General features: G+C 49.3%; 1 protein-coding gene across 1 annotated transcript in view; it reads left to right on the top strand.

Annotated features, from left to right (window-relative positions):
* The window catches only part of CPD (carboxypeptidase D), a 750,705-nt gene that overhangs the window by 261,020 nt on the left and 472,085 nt on the right, over window positions 1-17,600 (top strand). The window contains exon 7 of the mRNA XM_069615245.1: window positions 13,373-13,540. Within this exon, the coding sequence (XP_069471346.1) occupies window positions 13,373-13,540 (168 nt within the window). The remainder of the gene's footprint in view (window positions 1-13,372; window positions 13,541-17,600) is intronic.

Raw genomic sequence — 17,600 nt, 5'->3', positions numbered from 1 at the left:
TCCTTCACAAACTGGGCTTCTCCCTCAATTTAAAGAAGTCACAGATGATATCATCACAGAGACTCCAGTTCATTGGAGCGGTCCTGGACACTTCCCTGGGAAAAACCTCGCCACCAGAAGTGAGGGCTCAAGATATTCTACAGATGGTCACCAAGTTTCAAAATGCCCAACGTCTCCCAGCCTTTGAGGTTGCTAGGCCTCATGGCATCCTGCATCTTCCTTGTGCCAGAGGCTCGCCTGAGAATGAGATCTCTTCAGTGGACACTGAGAAGTCAGTGATCGCAATTCTCAGGGAGAATGACGGATCTCCTCCGTATTCCGGACAAGGTAGCCCGCAACCTTCTATGGTGGGCCTATCCAGAGAACATCTTGAAAGGAGAACTGTTTTGGCAACCATGGCCGGAGATAACGGTAGTCAGACGCCTCACTCACGGGGTGGGGAGCCCATGCCAACGACTTGACCATCAGTGGTCGTTGGTCTCCATCGGAGTCCAGACTACACATCAACCTATTGGGGCTGAGAGCGATCAGACTAGTGCTGCAAGCTTTCCTGCCATCAGTACAGGGGAGAAATGACCTGATAATGACAGACAACACGGTGGCCATGCACTACCTCAACAAAAGAGGAGGCGTAGGATCACTGCCACTGTGCAAAGAGGCGATGCAGCTCTGGTTTTGGGCAATCCAAGAAGGAATATCTCTATCGGCAGTCCACCTAGCCGGAGAGAAGAACTTGACAGCGGACGCTCTGAGCAGGCAGAGCACAGTCTCCAATGAGTGGAAGCTAGCTCAGGAAGTCCTTCAAGAGATCTTCGCCCTTGAGGAGCTCTAGGAGACACTAGGAGACACGTTTGTAGTGGATTGGGAGTTTCCACTCCTTTAGGCGTTCCCACCAGTCCCATCGCTCATGGCGTTGGCCGCGGAGTCTTGCAGCGTAGTTCTTCTCTCTTGATGTTTGCTTTTTTGATCTTATGTACTAGTCCGCCGATTGAGCCATGAGATCGAGTTGGGCAATTTCATTTTGAAGTTTATTTTCTATGAGTAGGCGTTCTCGTTTTTTCACTGCTCTCTCCCTGATAAGTCCCCTCCATGTGGCTTTGCCTGCCTCCCAAACTATGTTGATGGGAGTTTCACCTATGTCGTTTTGCTCGAAGTATTGGGTGATGTCCTGCTCAAACTGCTCCCGAAAGACTGAGTCCTTGAAAAGCGTCTCATTGCATCGCCATTTGGCGCTCCTCCGAGGGAGAGCCATCTGGTCGATGGTGACCATTCCATTGTCATGGTCCAACCATGTAATAGACGATATGCTTGCTTCGGTCGTTGCTGCGGCGAGTGCCGAGGTTATGTATACATAGTCAATTCTGGAATATGTGGCGTGGAGTAGAAGGTGAAAGCTGTCCGGTTCGGATTCATGCATCTCCATGGATCTGTAAGATTGTAGGCGTCCATCATATCTATAATCCGGGAGTGCCCTGCGCCCTGTGAAGAGGTTGTGGATGGGTTGCCTGTCCATGTCCGGGTCCATCCACGTGTTGGGGTCGGCTCCTATTATCACTTCCCCTTCTGCCTCATTCATGACCTTGGGGATTGCTTGTTGAAGGAACCGGGACTGTCCGGTATTGGGTGCATATACGGACGCGAGTGTGATGATGGTGTCCTGTATCTTGCCAACTAACACTAGCGTTCTACCACTCACGTCTGACCAGGACCTCAAGAGCTCAAATCGGATTGATTTGCTGACTAGAATACCGACTCTGGCTTTCTTCAGGGGGCCGGAGCCCCAATATTTTGTGCCCAATTTGGCGTAGAGTACCCTCCTTTCTTCTCCTTTACTATATCAGGTTTCTTGTAGGAAAAGTACATCTAGGTTTGCTCTCTTGCATTCTCGGGAAACTAGCGACCTTTTGGTGGGGGAATTAAGCCTCTTAACATTGACCGTGCCAATTCTAAGTGTGCCATGCCTGTCACCTGATTTGTCATGACCACTGATGAGTGGTAAGTCATGTGAATTCGTTAATCACGTCACCTCAGTCTACGCCGTGAGTTGCAGCCATGGAAGTATTCTGATGGTTGTCCCAAGCCCAATGGGACTTCAAAGTTTTTTTGCATCCCACCTCCCTTCCCCTTTCAGGGTATTGAACATAATACCAGTTGTCTTCAGTCCCAACTTTTCACACATCATTGTCCTTGCAAGGAGCTGAATCCCAATTTGGTTGCGTCCGAGTTGAACCAGGTGCATTCAACCGGTCTACTATCGGACTGCCCGTGAGGGTCGTGACCACGCGACCCCAATCACAAATACCATTTTATTAACATTTTGAGCCCCCCCCCCATTCTTTAAAAAGTCAACTTAAGTTACAACTTGACAAACAACAACTGTCATCATTGAATAGCAAATATAATGATGCATGCGGTTTCCGGATCCCTTGGCCACCAGCCGATCATCCGTTATGGCTCTGAAGAGAAGTTCATTCTGGGCCGGACCAGTTGGCTGTAGTGTGCCAGTCTCGAGCACGTTGGAGAGTAACCGAACTATGACTTCTGAGTAGACCTAGCCGGATCGGGAAATTTGTGTGTACCGCATCATTTGGCATTTTCCGGCATATCGTTAGGCCGTCTGTATTTTCTGGCTCTTTTTGACTTTCTTCCTTTTTGGGCCTCGAGGTCCCCATCGCGCTCCATCCTGTGGTGTTTCATCTTGTGATCAGTCTTTGGGGCTGGTGCCGAGGAGATCTGCGATGCATTCTCGAATCTCTTCTTCGGAGCGGAATGTTCCATCTTTCTGCTTCCATGTTCGAACGTGAGGGAAAAGGGATAACCCCACCTATATCTCGTGCCTTGGTCTTTGAGCCATTTGGTTAGGGGGCCACTTAGGCATCACAGGGCCAAGGTGAGCGAAGATAAGTCCTGGAAGATGGTTATTTGGGCTCCCCCGAGGGTGAGGGTGCCACCTGACCTGGCTTTTGCGAGTATCCTAGTTCTATCTTGGTATCTATGAAATCTGGCCAGGACAGACCTCGGGCCCCCTGATGGGCCACCAGCTCTGTGTATTTTTTTCTATTGCGGGTTCATCAATGTTCTCATCCGCGGTTAGGATTCTGATGATGTCATGTATGGTATGTTTAAGGTCCTCTTCTGTTTCTCCCTCCCGTTCCGGAATTCCAAAAAATCGCAGGTTGTTATCCCTTTCCCTATTTTCTAAATCGTCCATCTTCAGAAGGATGTCGTCTTCTCTTTTCTCTATATTGCGCATTCGGAGGTCCAGTTGGGCTTCTAGTGTGTCGATTGAGGCTTGGTTGTTCTCGACACCCTCAAGTCTCTCCTCGATATTGTCCACCCTCTGGGTCATTCTGTCGATTTTGCCACCCAAGTTGGCACCCATATTTCTGATTTCGCTCAGGAGGGCAGCTAGGTCCCCCTTGGTGGCCATTGCCCCCGTCTCAGAGGGTTCCGCCGACATTGTGCAGTTAATTCCTGGATCAGGGTGCGTCGGGGTGTAGGCGTATCTGGCTAGCTTAGTTTTGGTGCTCATACGATGTATGGGTGCGAGGAGGCACACGCCCCTGAAACGGTGGCACTACCCTCTGCACCGATCCATTAAACCGGTCACGGAGTGTGTTGTGGTGCAGTATCTGGAGTGTCCTGGCAAGTGAGTATTATGGTGGGAGGAGGCACACGCCCTGAGACCAGGGGCTCTACCCTCCGACTGCGTCACCTTTCGTTCACGTTAGTGCCAGACCGTGGAAACCGGTGGGATTGCGGGTCGACTTGTCGACCCTGTGGGGTTTGCGTAGAGGGGGGCCTCGGGAAGCCTGGATCCCAGGCGAGTCTCGGGAGAAGCGTACAGAGGAGGGCACACGCCCCACGAGTGGGGGCCCAACCCTCTGTGTTGGCTCTGGTATGGCAGCGAGTTTTGTCCTGATGTTGGAGACTTGTTGAAGGAGTTTGATAGGGGAGGCTTAGATAGTGTCCGAGGCACAAATTGTGTAGCCAGAGGTGCCGGGTGCGTTTCTCTTCGTTAGGGTTTGTCACACTTGGTCTGCCCAGCCGGCAAAATGGGGCTGTTGACACCATGTAAAGCCCCGAGGGGGAGTCGACAGGTCCTCCTCAAGAGATAGTGGGGGTCAACCTCTTTGGACAAATGGATGGCGTTGTGCCATGCGATGTGCCAGATGCCCGTGCTTGATGGATGCGTATTAGGTATAGGGCCTTGTGTCACCAGGGGGTAGATCTGAGGCATTGAAATGCCGCCTTACGGTGGGGATCCGTTTCTACTGCAGATGAGGCATGGGACTGAGAAACGTGGTCCAACTTTGCTTGCCAGAGCCTCATTTGTTTACAGACCTCCGTGGTATGGAGCGCAGCGTTTTGTACATGCCCAAAAGTTCGCTGTGAAGATGTTCATAAGTCCACTGGCGTTAGAACAAACTCGCACATGGTGCGAATAACTTTAAACTTGGTATGGAAACCTACGGGCGAGGATGAGCTGGAGATTCATGGGCAGTTATGCTTCTTTGAGTTCCACTTATGATGCTGAAGATGTGGAGGCTCGTGGGGGTCTTTCGGGTGAGGGAGAGGGCAAGGACCGAGGCGTGCAGGAGCCACGTTGCTACTGGGCTGAAGCAGGTGGGAGAGGAGGGGGGAATTCCGTGCCCGCCCTCTCGGGTGGAGCAGCTCTAATCGCACGCGAGGTCGGGGCCGGGCAGGCCTCCAAGGGATCGGACACAATGTCTGGGATGGGCCAGTGCTTTGCTGGGTGGGAGGAGGGCACTCACCGGTGGGCTCGGCGGGCCACGGACCGTGCCGCGTGTGAAGAAGCCAGTGTGTGGGCCGCAAGGTGGGGAGGGCAGACCCCTCCTTAGTTGTCCAGGGTCACCACACTCCGCGGGGGCCCGAGGATTGAGCGGGGAGGTAGCGGCCGCTGTGGAGAACGGCAGCGTGGCTCGATGGTTCTGCGAGAAAGCAGTGGGCGGAGCTGGCAGTCCCGGGCTTTCACAGAAAGCAGTGGGCAGAGCTGGCAGTCCCGGGCTTTCGCAGGTCGTAGTGCTCGGTCGGGATGCCACACAGAAGGCCTGGAGGGGGAGGCACGGGCCGGGAGACTTTATCCAAGTTAAACAGCTCCGATTTTCCCCGGATTTTCGCCCGATGTGTTGGGGTCCGGTTCCCACACCCTGAGCAGCTGTTGTTGTGTAGTGGGGGGGTCAAAAGTGGGGGCTCAAGGCACTTTTTAGGGTCGCAGGTCGGAGCTCACACAGAGGAGGTCTGCATCCGTGCGCTCCTTGGCGGCCAGTTGTCCCTTCTTTTATGCAATCTGTGTTTTTCCTGATTGCTGCACAAGCATCCTATATGGAGTTCCGTTGGGACACTGTCCCCCCTTTTCTTTGTCCCAAGTAAAAATTGTCACTTTTTCAGGCATTCTTCAAACAGGCAGGTTTCAGTAGTTCTATTTTACTTTTTTTCTGAGTGTAAAATTGCATACTTCATTTTTAGCCATGATCCTGCCTTTGGGAGGACCATATACTCAAAATGGCCTGTCCTCATGTTTTAAATCCTGTTCAAGATTGCATGAAGTTTGTTGGCGATCTTTCTACCTTGCCAGGGGGGAGAGGGGGACCCTCTCTTCATGCACCATGGTGGGCTTCTTGCAAAAAAACCTGCAAATGTTCTCCTGTGTGAGAAAACTGGCAGTTAGTTAAGAGTGATGGTCTACCCTCAATCCACATTCCTCCAGGGGCTTGGCTGTTGCTGGGCAGATTCTTGGAGGCTGACTGCCCATTATTGGATAGCCTCCTCCAAGTTTGAATTTTGCAGGCTCCCTTACTGAAGGGCCGGGCTAACCCTCAGCTTGCATTCTGGATAAAAGTGGGGGACCCAGAAATCAAGTCAAACACTTGGCGCTACAGAGATCCAACGAAAACGACCAAGGTACCCTAGGGGATTGCTGCAGGAATGCGCATTTGTTCAGCCACCTCTCCTGCATTGCAAACCTCAACCTTCTCTTTAACCGGGGAAGACCTTTGCAAGATGCCTGCCACCTTTTGACCAATTGGACAACCAATCCGTTATCCTGCTCTTGGTTCATTGCCTTGTCCGGGTCATTGGAGCACGTATCTCTGTATTTTTCTCTGCAACCTCTCGATCCAGCTTTACTCTGCTGCAAGGAATTACAACTAGCCTAATGGCTGGAACCCTCCCTGTGCATTTTCTGGTCTCTGCTGTGACAGTGGAACCATGCAATGCTGACTTTCACCAGAACAAAAGCCTGTTGATAGCTCGAAGTCGAGCTGCTGAGTGCTTCTTGACCTTATCCTGGGTCATTGCAACACGTGCATCAGTGAATCCGTCCGCAAGGGTCACTTCATTGTGGTACCGATGCAGGGTGCCCCCTCAACCGTCTGAGGCCACCAGAGGGAACCAAAAGCCTAGTGATGAGCATCCTTAATCTGCCAACACGATCACACTGCATGATGACAACAAGAGTGAGCCAAGTCTTTTCCCTCAATTTATGGTCACCTGGAACTGTCTACCTTTCTGGAGAAATGTTTTTTTAGCTCTTGAACCACCTCACCTCCCTGTTGAATTTTCTTTGGGCACAAAGTTCTACTTACCGTAGCACTATACAGGCCTGGCCCATGGTGCTGGTGTCCAGATCAGCACTGGGGCGGGGTGGCGGGGCGTGTCACCTTCTTTGACATCAGGGGTGGTAGCTGCTTCCCAGAACTCTACAACCTCTTGTCCTTTAAGTCACCTTTCTCAACTATCTTGCTCTAGACTGACTGTGTTTTTTCCTGTACCCCATAGCTGGAATAGCATCTCCTAGGCTACGCACTTATGACTCTCATGAACCTCTTGTGGGTCACCGAAGGCTTACGTCCAGAGACTCTTTGCTGATTAGAGATAGATTCCTGAAGTTGTATATATGTGTTGCAGTGCCTTAAAAGTATATGGTATTTTTACTTTTGAATATTTAAAGCCCCTTAATGTATTACCGTAATAATTTAATGTTTTTATCTTTGTGGGCCATTTTATTTAATTATTTCTGTTAAGTGTTAACTGTGCAACATAATGGTGCCTCCACGCTCCTTAGTTCAGCATTACTGTTTGGTCTATGGTACTTTAAGTGAGTGGTTTTGCTACACTGTTGTTGTGAAAGCCTTGCTTATAACCCTAGGTTAACCTTTGCATATCCTATCACAGGTAATAACTTTGAAAAGCCATTTTATCAGTAGTCATTGCCCCACATGTCAATTACTCAAAAAACAGCAGTTGTTTGACTTGAAATCCATTGAAGAACTTAATCCCAACAGGAGTTTGAGCCCAAATGCTTCATGTTGCTCTTGACTATCAATGGATTTATTAGATTGGACTAGTGTGGTGGAAGTAAGAACCTTAAGATTGTGATTGCACTTAGAGGCTATGTGACTAAAGTTAGTGCTATATTGTTCATCATCCAAGAAAAGGCATGATTACTTATGACGACTTGCATGTCAAAATGTGACCGGTTTAGGAACGGGATATTTCGAGTGGATTGTGTCCTCCAACGTATTGTATTCCATCCAGCTTTAGCTGCTTCAGATTTTTTTTTCCACCAGAGGGCGCCGTGTGTCGATGTAGAGTCGATGGTCCCTCGTAGGCCTCCGTCGAGGGCGACGTCATTGGGTGTATAAGTAGCACGCACGGTGCCCATTGGCCTCAGTTCCGTTTTTTCCGCACTATACGTTGCTTCAGAGATTCAGCGCGCCTCGAGTTCTGTGAAGAATAGCAAATAATAACGAATATGTCCTCGTCATCGACGCCGACCACGACCCGAGATCCGTTTCCAAAAAGTGCAAGTCGTGCGGTTCAAAAATGTCAATCACAGACCTGCACCAAGAGTGTTTATGGTGCCTCCGAGAAGGCCACGACATGGAGGCCTGTACGAAGTGTCAGGCGATGACGGGGAAGGCCTTGAGAGAGAGGGGAAAACTACAGGTAGGTCGTAAATCCAACCATAAAGCCTCTAGCGTCGAGTCGAGGTCCCGTGAGGAGAAATCTCCTCGACGAGAAAGGCATTGGTCCAGGTCCCGAAGCGACGCCACAGGTCCCCCTCCACCTCGTCCTCGGATGAATCCCCAAAAAGGATGAAATGTCCCACTAAACATTCATCATCCGAAGCATGGGAAGCATTCAGGGTCAAAATGATGGAGGTGTTCGAAAAAGCAAAGCCTCGGTCCGCGCCTTCCTCGGAAGCCGGGCGGGAGCGTCATCGCTCTGGCACTCTCACGCCCTCGAGCCCGGGTGATCGAAAGAGGAAGGATAGAGAACCTTCTAGGATGCCGAGCGAGAAAAGCCGCTCAAGTCGACCGCTCGAGGTCACTGACGCCGTCCGAGACCGAACACACCTCGAAGGGCAAGTCTTCGAAGAGCGCCTCGACGCCATCGAAGCCGTCGAAGACTGGTATTACGCTGACGCCATCAACTCCTTTGTCAACATCTACCTCAAAGCCCTCGACGCGAAACCCCTAGTTCGGCAAAATCAGCCAGAAAAAAGGAAAGAGAAGGCAACAAGACCTGTAATGCCTTCAGGACCCATTAATGCTCCTCCTCCACCTCTCCCAGAAAAGGTTTTCAAACCTCTAACTAGGAAAGAGTTCTTCAAGTCTCTGACCTCAATTTTTGAGGAACAGGAGAAATCTGATGAGGAGAATGTACCTTTTGGGCTAGAATATGTCACCCCAAATGTCCCAGAATGCCTGATTCTAGAAGAAGGCAGGATGAGGGATTTGGTTGAATCACTGCACAATGGAAGTGGTATTAATACAACTCCTGAAAATGACTTTGGTAGACCAGAATCAGGAGAACATGCCAGTCCATCATACCATCAGCTAATGACAAAGGTTATAGATTATTTAGGATGGGCCAGACCTCCAGCCCAATTCATCCAAGATGATCTAACAGACATATTGGATCATGGTCCTCCTGAAGACCCAATACTACCTTTTCACGTAGCCTTGCAAAATAGGGTGGCCAAGAATTGGGAGAGTTCGGATTCTATTCCGCCAGTGAATAAATCCCTTACTTCAATATACCGCCCTGCCAGTAGCGACCCCGGCTATCTGTCTAAACATCCCACTCCCGAGAGTTTGGTCATACAGGCAGCCACATCTAACAAACTGGCGTACCCTTCTATCCCTCCGGACAGGGACGATAAGCATGTGGATGGCTGGGCACGGAAGGTATTTTCAGCAGGGAGTATGGCATTAAAATCCACCAACTCCACATGTGCCTTGGCAAAGTTTTCGTACACTCTCGGAGTGCATTGCGATGGCAGCGGAGCACATACCAGAAGGGGATGAAAGGGAAGGATTCCTAGCCATCGTTAGTGATGGAAAGGAGGCTATGCAGGAATCCCTTGTATCTGGATTGGACACTGTAGATGGTGTGAGCAGGTCCATGGGCACTAGCACGGTAATGCGCAGATTTGCATGGTTACGGAAGTCGGGTTTCGCACCAGACGTGCAGAACCGTCTCCTGAACATGTCCTTTGACGGGTCTCACCTTTTTGGCAGCAAGGCTGACGAGAGCCTTGAGAGGTTGCAGACCTCAAAGGTAACTGCCAAGTCTTTGGGAGCTGCCATCAGGCAACGTTAGCCTTTTCGTGCACCAGGTCAATCTTTGAGGGGATGATCCTATCGTTACTACTCCTCATATGGAAAGGCGAGAGGTATGGCCAGTCAAAGGGGCCAGAGAAAGGCCACTCATGGTGGACGAGGAACACGTGCAAAGCCAGCTCCAGCTACAGCCTCTCTGCCTTCAGCAGCTGCAGCAACCGCCTCAAAACCACTTTGAGGACTGGTATCACAAGACACCTGTAGGAGGCAGGCTGTCACAGCATCTGCTAGAATGGCGAGCCATTACTTCAGATGTTTGGGCTCTAGAAATAATAGCACAAAGTTACTGCCTTCCTTTTCTAACACAACCTCAAAGCTATCCCCCCAAGGATACACCCTTTGAAGTTTTCAGACACGCTCCTACAGCAGGACGTTTTTACCTTGCTGGAGAAAGGTGCTATAGAACCGGTACCTGCAGCGGAGAGGAACCAGAGATGGTACTCCCCGTATTTTTTGATCCCCAAAAAGGACAGAGGACTGAGACCCATCATGGACTTAAGAAGCTTGAACAAGTTCCTCAGGAAGGACAAGTTCAAGATGGTTACCCTTTCTCAGATCCTTCAGGCCCTTCAACTTCAGGATTGGTTGGTGTCATTGGACCTCCAGGATGCTTATTTTCATGTGCCGATTCATCTCAAGCACAGAAAATACCTGAGGTTCGTAGTTGGCGACTCACTATCAGTTTTGAGTCCTGCCAGTCGGATTGACCTCCACCCTAAGGGTCTTCACCAAACTGATGGTAGTGGTGGCAGCGCACTTAGGAGAGGGGGGATTCACGTCTACCCCTACCTGGACGATTGGCTATCAGAGCACGTTCTGACGAACAGGCACTAGATCACCTGAATGTCACCTGCCACTTCCCCCACAGACTGGGCTTCTCCCTCAATTTCAAGAAGTCACAAATGACACCACCTCAACGGCTCCAATATATAGGAGCTATATTAGACACATCTCTTAAGGTTACTCGTCCTCATGGCATCCTGCATCTTTCTGGTGCCAGAGGCACGTCTGAGAATGAGATCCCTTCAATGGGCTCTAAAGACTCAGTGGTCCCAGTTCTCCGGTCAAATGACGGATCTTCTTCAGATTCCGAACATGGTTCGTCAAGATCTTCTATGGTGGACTTGTTCAGAGAATATCCTGAAAGGAGAACTTTTTTGGCAACCATGGCCGGAGATCACAGTAGTAACGGACGCCTCACTCAAGGGGTCGGGAGCTCATACCAACGATCTGACAATCAGCGGTCGTTGGTCTCAATCGGAGTCCAAACTACACATCAACTTTCGGGAGCTGAGACCAATCAGACTAGCGCCAAAAGCTTTCCTGCCATCTGTCAGAGGAATTAATTTCCTGATGATGACGGACAACACAGTGGCCATGCATTATCTAAACAAAAGAGGTGGTGTAGGGTCACTACCTCTGTGCAGAGAGGCAATGCAGCTCCGGTATTGGGAAATTCAAGAAGGAATCTCTTTAACGGCAGTTCACCTAGCCGAGGAAAGAGAATATGACGGCAGAGCATGGTGTCCCACGAATGGGAACTGGCTCAGGAAGTCATTCAAGAGATCTTTGCCCTTTGGAGAACTCCTTAAGTGGACCTATTTGCGACCGGAATCAACCGGAAGTGCGAAAGGTATTGCCCAAGGGAATTTCCCCCGAGAGGAGCCCTGGCTGACGCGTTTGTGGTGGAGTGGAATTTCCCACTATTGTACGCGTTCCCTCCGATTCCCGTCATTCCTCAGGTCATCAGGAGACTGAGACGTTTCGGGAGCCGCATGATCCTAATTGCCCCAGATTGGGCCAGGAGAACGTGGTACCCGGACCTTTTAGACATGTCCATCTGTCCCCCAGTACGTCGTCCTCAGAGAAAGAAAGCCTTTTCTCTCAAATGGAGGGTGGAGCTCTCCATCCAGAGGTCAAAACGCTCAACCTTCACGCTTGGTATCTGAAAGGCTGAGATACAAGGATTGGAACATTCCAGATGACGTCATGGAGGTGTTGCTTTCGGCAAGAAGGCCAGCAACAAAGTCTCTCTACCGTTGCCGTTGGAAAAGGTTTTGCAACTGGTGCAGAGAAAAGAATGTCGATCCTTTTCTATGTTCTATTCAGGAAGTACTGTCCTTCCTCCTGACCCTAGCACATAGAAGTCGAAATGTTGGAAACATTAAAGGTTATCTTGCACCGCTTTCCATCTTCAAGCGCTCGTCGGAAGAATGCTCCTACTTCAAAATTCCTTTGATAGTGCAATTCTTAAAGGGACTCACTAATGTGTTTCCTCCTTACCCATTCCAAATGCCAATTTGGGATCTCAATCTGGTCCTAAAATTCTTAGTGTGCTCCTTTTGAGTCTTTGCACACTTGTCCATTAAGATTACTGACATGGAAAACTGCTTTCCTAGTTGCTTTAACATCTGCAAGAAGAGTGAGCGAATTGCAGGCACTGTCTTCTGGGCCACCCTATGCTGTGTTCCATAAGGACATAGTTGTGTTGAGGGTTAAACCCCCATTTTTACCAAAAGTGCTATCTGATTTTCATTTCAGTCAGAGAATTGTCTTACCCGCAGTCTATCCTCCACCTCATCCTAGTAAGGAGGAGGAAAGCTTACACAGGTTGGATCCGAAAAGAGCTTTAATCTTTTACATCTTTAGGCTTTCTAAGCTTAGAGTGGACGATCAACTGTTTGACAAAATGTTTTTCCTGTGTTGCCAATAAACAATCAGTGACAAAGCAAACCATACCACGCTGGATTGTGCTTTGTATTTCAGAATGCTACAGATTGGCACAAAAAGACTCACCAGAAGGTTTTAGGGCTCATTCCACCAGAGGCATCGCCTCTTCGACAGCCCTACAAAGAGGTGTTCCTATAAGGTCCATTTGTGAAGCAGCAACTTGGTCCTCGCTGCATACTTTTTTCAAAATTCTATAGCCTGGATGCTTCCCAGTCAAAGGAGCTGAATTTTGGTAAAGCACTACTCTACTCAGCCATCTAAGGGTATCGAAAAATCGAACCCCTCCTCCAGAGGAATTGTCCATACTGCTTTGGGAGTCTATCTAAGATGAGGAATACGTTGGAGGACACAATCCACTCGAAGAACAAGTTACTTACCAACTGGTAACGTTCCTTCGATTGGATGTTCCTCCAATGTATTCCTCATCGCCCTCCCAACCTACCCCTCTGTAGACTTTTCCGGGCTATTACCACTCTAACTCTCGCAAGGCAAATACCTGACTGCCAGCACAGTCTACAACAATGAACAAATCAATAATGAAGGGGGAAAAACAGAACTGAGGCCAACGGGCGCCACGCGTGCTACTTATATAGCCGATGATGTCACCCTCTACGGAGACCTTCGAGGGACCATCGACTCGACGCCATTGACACACGGCGCCATCTGCTGAAAAATGTTTTCCGAAGCAGCTAAAGCTGGATGGAATACATCTAAGATGAGGCATACGTTGGAGGAACATCCAATCGAAAAAACGTTACCAGTTGGTAAGTAACTTGTTCTTCTCATTCCAAAGAAACAGAACATTTACATTTTTGTGACGCCTTAATAGCCTATATTAGGGGTGATTGTGTGAACAATTTGAGAAGTTTTCCAGAAAGGTAATAAATATTAATGGATAACTATGTATGGAAGAGACTATTGTGACTCTTGGTGCCACTGCCCTGTGAATGGTACATCTACTCCATATCTTTCTTGTACTCTCTCACCCCCAGGAGACCGCTTTGGTGTTGTCGGCAGGAATAACAGCAACAATTATGACTTGAACCGAAACTTTCCGGACCAGTTCATCCAGATCACTGACCCTCCTCAGCCCGAAACTTCTGCCGTCATCAGCTGGTTGAAAAGCTATCCGTTTGTGCTGTCGGCGAATTTGCATGGAGGTTTGCTTACAACTTTTATTTCTCGCAGTTATCATTCATTAAATGTGGCAAGGTATCATAAAAACAGTATACTAAGTATGAAATTTTGAACACTGGCTGAAACAACATGGAGTAAAAAAATTGGTTAAGGCTGTTTTTAATTCCTCACAGGTCAACATTTGTACATTTGAGGCCAACATACAAGCACTAGACTTTGATTTTTTAAATTTTTTTATTTTTTTATATATGCAGTTATAACCTACTTGTCACTATAATACATTTATATATTTGAGGCTTATGGATCTGCTTAGAATAACATGCTTTGCATAGGCCGACATCTAGTGGAAGTTGCAGAGTATCACACATGAAGTTCGAAAAGGGACGTGGACAGAGCATGACTGCAATACTTTCCCTAGTGTGATGTACCCTGTACCCATGATCACGCACTTGTCGAGGTCCCTCCGATTACAGAGTCCGTAGCAATGAGCTACTTTGGGAGTTAATTTCATGGAAACTTCTTGTCGGCTACTGGTCAACACACTTATTTGACTGCTGATCTCTGGAGCATCTCGATGCCTGATTCCGGTCACCGAAACAGACGTCCGTTCTGACGACTGGTTTCAGCCTACACCTGGCTACTGCCTGACCAGTAGGAAGAGTGGGGGGGACTGATCCTTTCTTTGTTCAGAGAATGCCTACCCCCAATTCCTGCCCTACTGCCTTTGTCTTGCTGCCTCTTTGTCCACCTTCCGCTATGGAGCACATTCCATTTTGCCCCAAGTGTAATAGAAAATTTCAGTGGAAAGACGCACACAGGGTGTGTAACCACTGCCTTTTATGTGACCACTTGGGGTTCTGTGGTGCTTCGTGCAACCTCTTTAGGCCCAAGACCCTAAGAGTGCCAGACCAAGCAGTGCATGGCATACGCCATGTCGATGGAGTCAGAGACCACTGCTGAGATCTTAGAGTTTGACCACAAAGGCTGAGACTCCCGATTTGGAGCTCAGACACTACAGTTGAACAGTCTAGTTCCTGCACATCTTCCCCACCCTCAAAAGGCCGTCACAGCACGCTGCTATGAGGTAGGCCTCTAGCGATGCTAGCATACAAACGCACACTTCCTTTCATAAGCACACACTCCTGGGCCGTCCCTCGACTGACCCGTCGACGGAGGGCTGTGCGCCGGCAGTAGGTGCCTCTCGGACCACCGCCCAACGTCGACCACGCATGCTGTGGTTCCGCCTATGCGCTTACCACAAGGCGATAATGAATACACTCCAGCGATGGGCGCGCATAAACACTGTTCGACTGAGGTGGAAACGCCAAAACAGCCGCCAGAGAAAAAGCTCAAAACTCATTCACATACAGAAAAATACCATAAAGGCCTCTCTGCTCATGGCAAATAGGCCTCCCACACCTCTAAACACTATCACGAAGAATCCTCACCTCTGGCTTCAGCCCTCAACAGTAAACCCCCCAAGGATACCCCCAGAGTGGACTGCCCTGCAGAGGCACCTCCTGTAACCCCCAAGGTTTGCCCTGAGGCACCAAAAAACCATCCCGTCTGCAACCCCTTGGACCCAAACAGTTTGAAGACACTGTGGGAACAATTTCGGTTTTTGTAGACTTTGAGCAGGTGGCCCACTTCTCAGAAGCTGGTAGAACATCCAGTGCCACCTCCAGTGCCGGTGGCACTCCTTCTTCCAACCCTTTCTGCCCTACCCCTGCCAGCCTTCATGCCCTTGCAGGGATTGCAACAAAGGGACCTTCAGCCAGCACAAGCTTACCAGGACATGTCGGTGGACGATCAGGGTGATCCTGGCCAAGATGGTGATGACACCACAGGACGAGGATGACCTGGATCCCATCTTTATAGTCCCTGTTGACCCCTCCACAGTTCAGTGGTCATTCATCTCCTATTGCAGACCAGCCACTTTACAATGAACTGCTTAAAAAGGCAGCTCACCATTTTAGTATAGACGCAGAGGAATCTAGTCCAGCTGGAACCGACTTCGTTGAAGATATGCTCAATGAGAAAAAAACTGTTAGCGAGGCTATACCTCTCCTGGAGTCTATCACGAAAAAGGTCCCTCCATCCCGGTCTACCCCTCTCCCTTACGAGGGCGGTCAACCCATGAGTGGAAAAAACATTCAAGCCCTAACCATCGATCCTCTCTGCACTAGAGGTCACGTTATGCCAGACTCTCTGTTGGTGACCATTACCAGAAAGCGAGCTGGTATTCCACTCTCACCCTCTCAACAAGGAGTGCAAAAGACTATACACTAGGTAAGCTATCACGGCTTCTGCTGCGTACCTCACCAGAATAGCAAACAATACTACCTTGCTTGCCAGCTACAGCAGCACCCAGTGGGATGAGGTTGCAAAGCATCAGAATTCAATACCCCAACCAACTTGTTCACACCTTCTCAAAGTCACCACAGAGGGTAAACTAGTCTCCCAGAACATCCTCAAGAATGGCTTGGATTCTGCAGACTCCTCTGGAAGGTTCATTGCGGAGCGGACCCTCCTAAAAAGACGCTCTTGGCTTAGACTCTGGGTGTAAGCAGGAGGCACACGTTCAGCAGGTAACCACAAAAAAGGAGCATGAGACATCAAAGTCCAATATCCAGCAAGCCCTTCATCCCAAGAGGGGCATTCAACACACGCCATAACGTTTGGGTGCAAGGTTCTGGAAAACCAGGCCAGGCCAGTGCAAGCATGTCTGGTACCTCCTTTTCCAATCCCAAAGGTCAAATGTCTGATCAATACCAGCAGCGTGGGTTTCACCGCAGAAAAGTTTAGAGGCAGAGCTGCAGCCTCTAGGGGCGCAGCAGCCCCTGCCTCCAATTGACTGGCCAATCCACGTTCTCTTCCATGCACCCCCAGTCGGGTGAAATAACATCAGACAGCTGGGTTCTAGACACATTGGCCAAAGGATACTCAGTGGAGTTCCTAGAAACACCTCACCACCCTCCACCTCGTATAGAAAGAATATCCTCTGAACACCTCCCCATCCTCCAGGAGGAGATTGAGATTCTACTACAAAAAGGAGCCATCAAACTGGTGCCATTCATGGAATATAATCAAGTTATTTATTCTATCTGCTTCCTTGTTTCACAGAAAGATTGAACAATGCACCCAGTGCTGGACCTGCGCCCTGCAAACACGTTTGTCAAGCCCCAGAAAATCAGGAAGACAAACGTTGCAGGAAGTCATCCCACAATTGAAACTAGGAGATTACATGGCAACATTGGACATGAACGATGCATACTTTCATATTTCAATGTTGCCAATGTACTAAAAATACCTCTGTTTCAAATTGGGGGACAACCGCTACCAATTCAAAGCGCTATCATTCGTCATTGCATCCGCCCCTAGGGTATTCACAAAGTTCCTAGCAGTGGTAGCCGCCCACTTGCGATGGCAGTCCGTTCCAGTGTACTCTTACATAGACGACTGGCTAATTTCCAGAGACTCTGCCCAGAGGTGCCTTCAAAACACGCAACAGACAATCGTACAATGAATCTGCTGTTCAAGTTGGTCTTCTCCATAAACAAAGTCAAGTCTATTTCCCAGCCAATTAAAGCAGTTTCTGGCGGCCCCAATCAAAACAGACGACAGACTAGTCTTCCTCTCTGAAGAGAGTGTCCAAAACATGTTTCAAACACCTCAGTAGTCAACCGGTAGTCGGTTGACGGTACAAAAGGTGATGTGCCTGCTAGGAATGATGGCTTCCTGCATCTACCTGGTGCCGCACGCCAGGCTGCGCATGCGTCCAATGCAAGAGTTGCTAGCAAAACAATGGTCGCAGGCAAGCGGGTTGTGGGCAATCCAGTGGTGGTTTTGCAACCTCCGGTTCAATCACTACAGTGGTGGAACAGAAGCAATCTGCTGAAGGGAACGCCTCTTTCTGCACACCAGCGATCAAGGCCACTCTCACCAGACGTGTCAATGACAGGGTGGGGTGCTCACTTTCTTCACCACATTGCTCACGGCCTGTGGACATAGGGGTCTAACCAGAAAGCACATCAACCTTCTGGCACTACTAGTGGTTCTCAAAGCACTTCAAGACCCAGCTAG

The sequence above is a fragment of the Ambystoma mexicanum genome, chromosome 9, assembly GCF_040938575.1.
Source record: "Ambystoma mexicanum isolate Mex_15411 chromosome 9, UKY_AmexF1_1, whole genome shotgun sequence".
Classification (NCBI taxonomy): domain Eukaryota; kingdom Metazoa; phylum Chordata; class Amphibia; order Caudata; family Ambystomatidae; genus Ambystoma; species Ambystoma mexicanum.
This window is presented reverse-complemented; position numbering and strand designations above follow the sequence as displayed.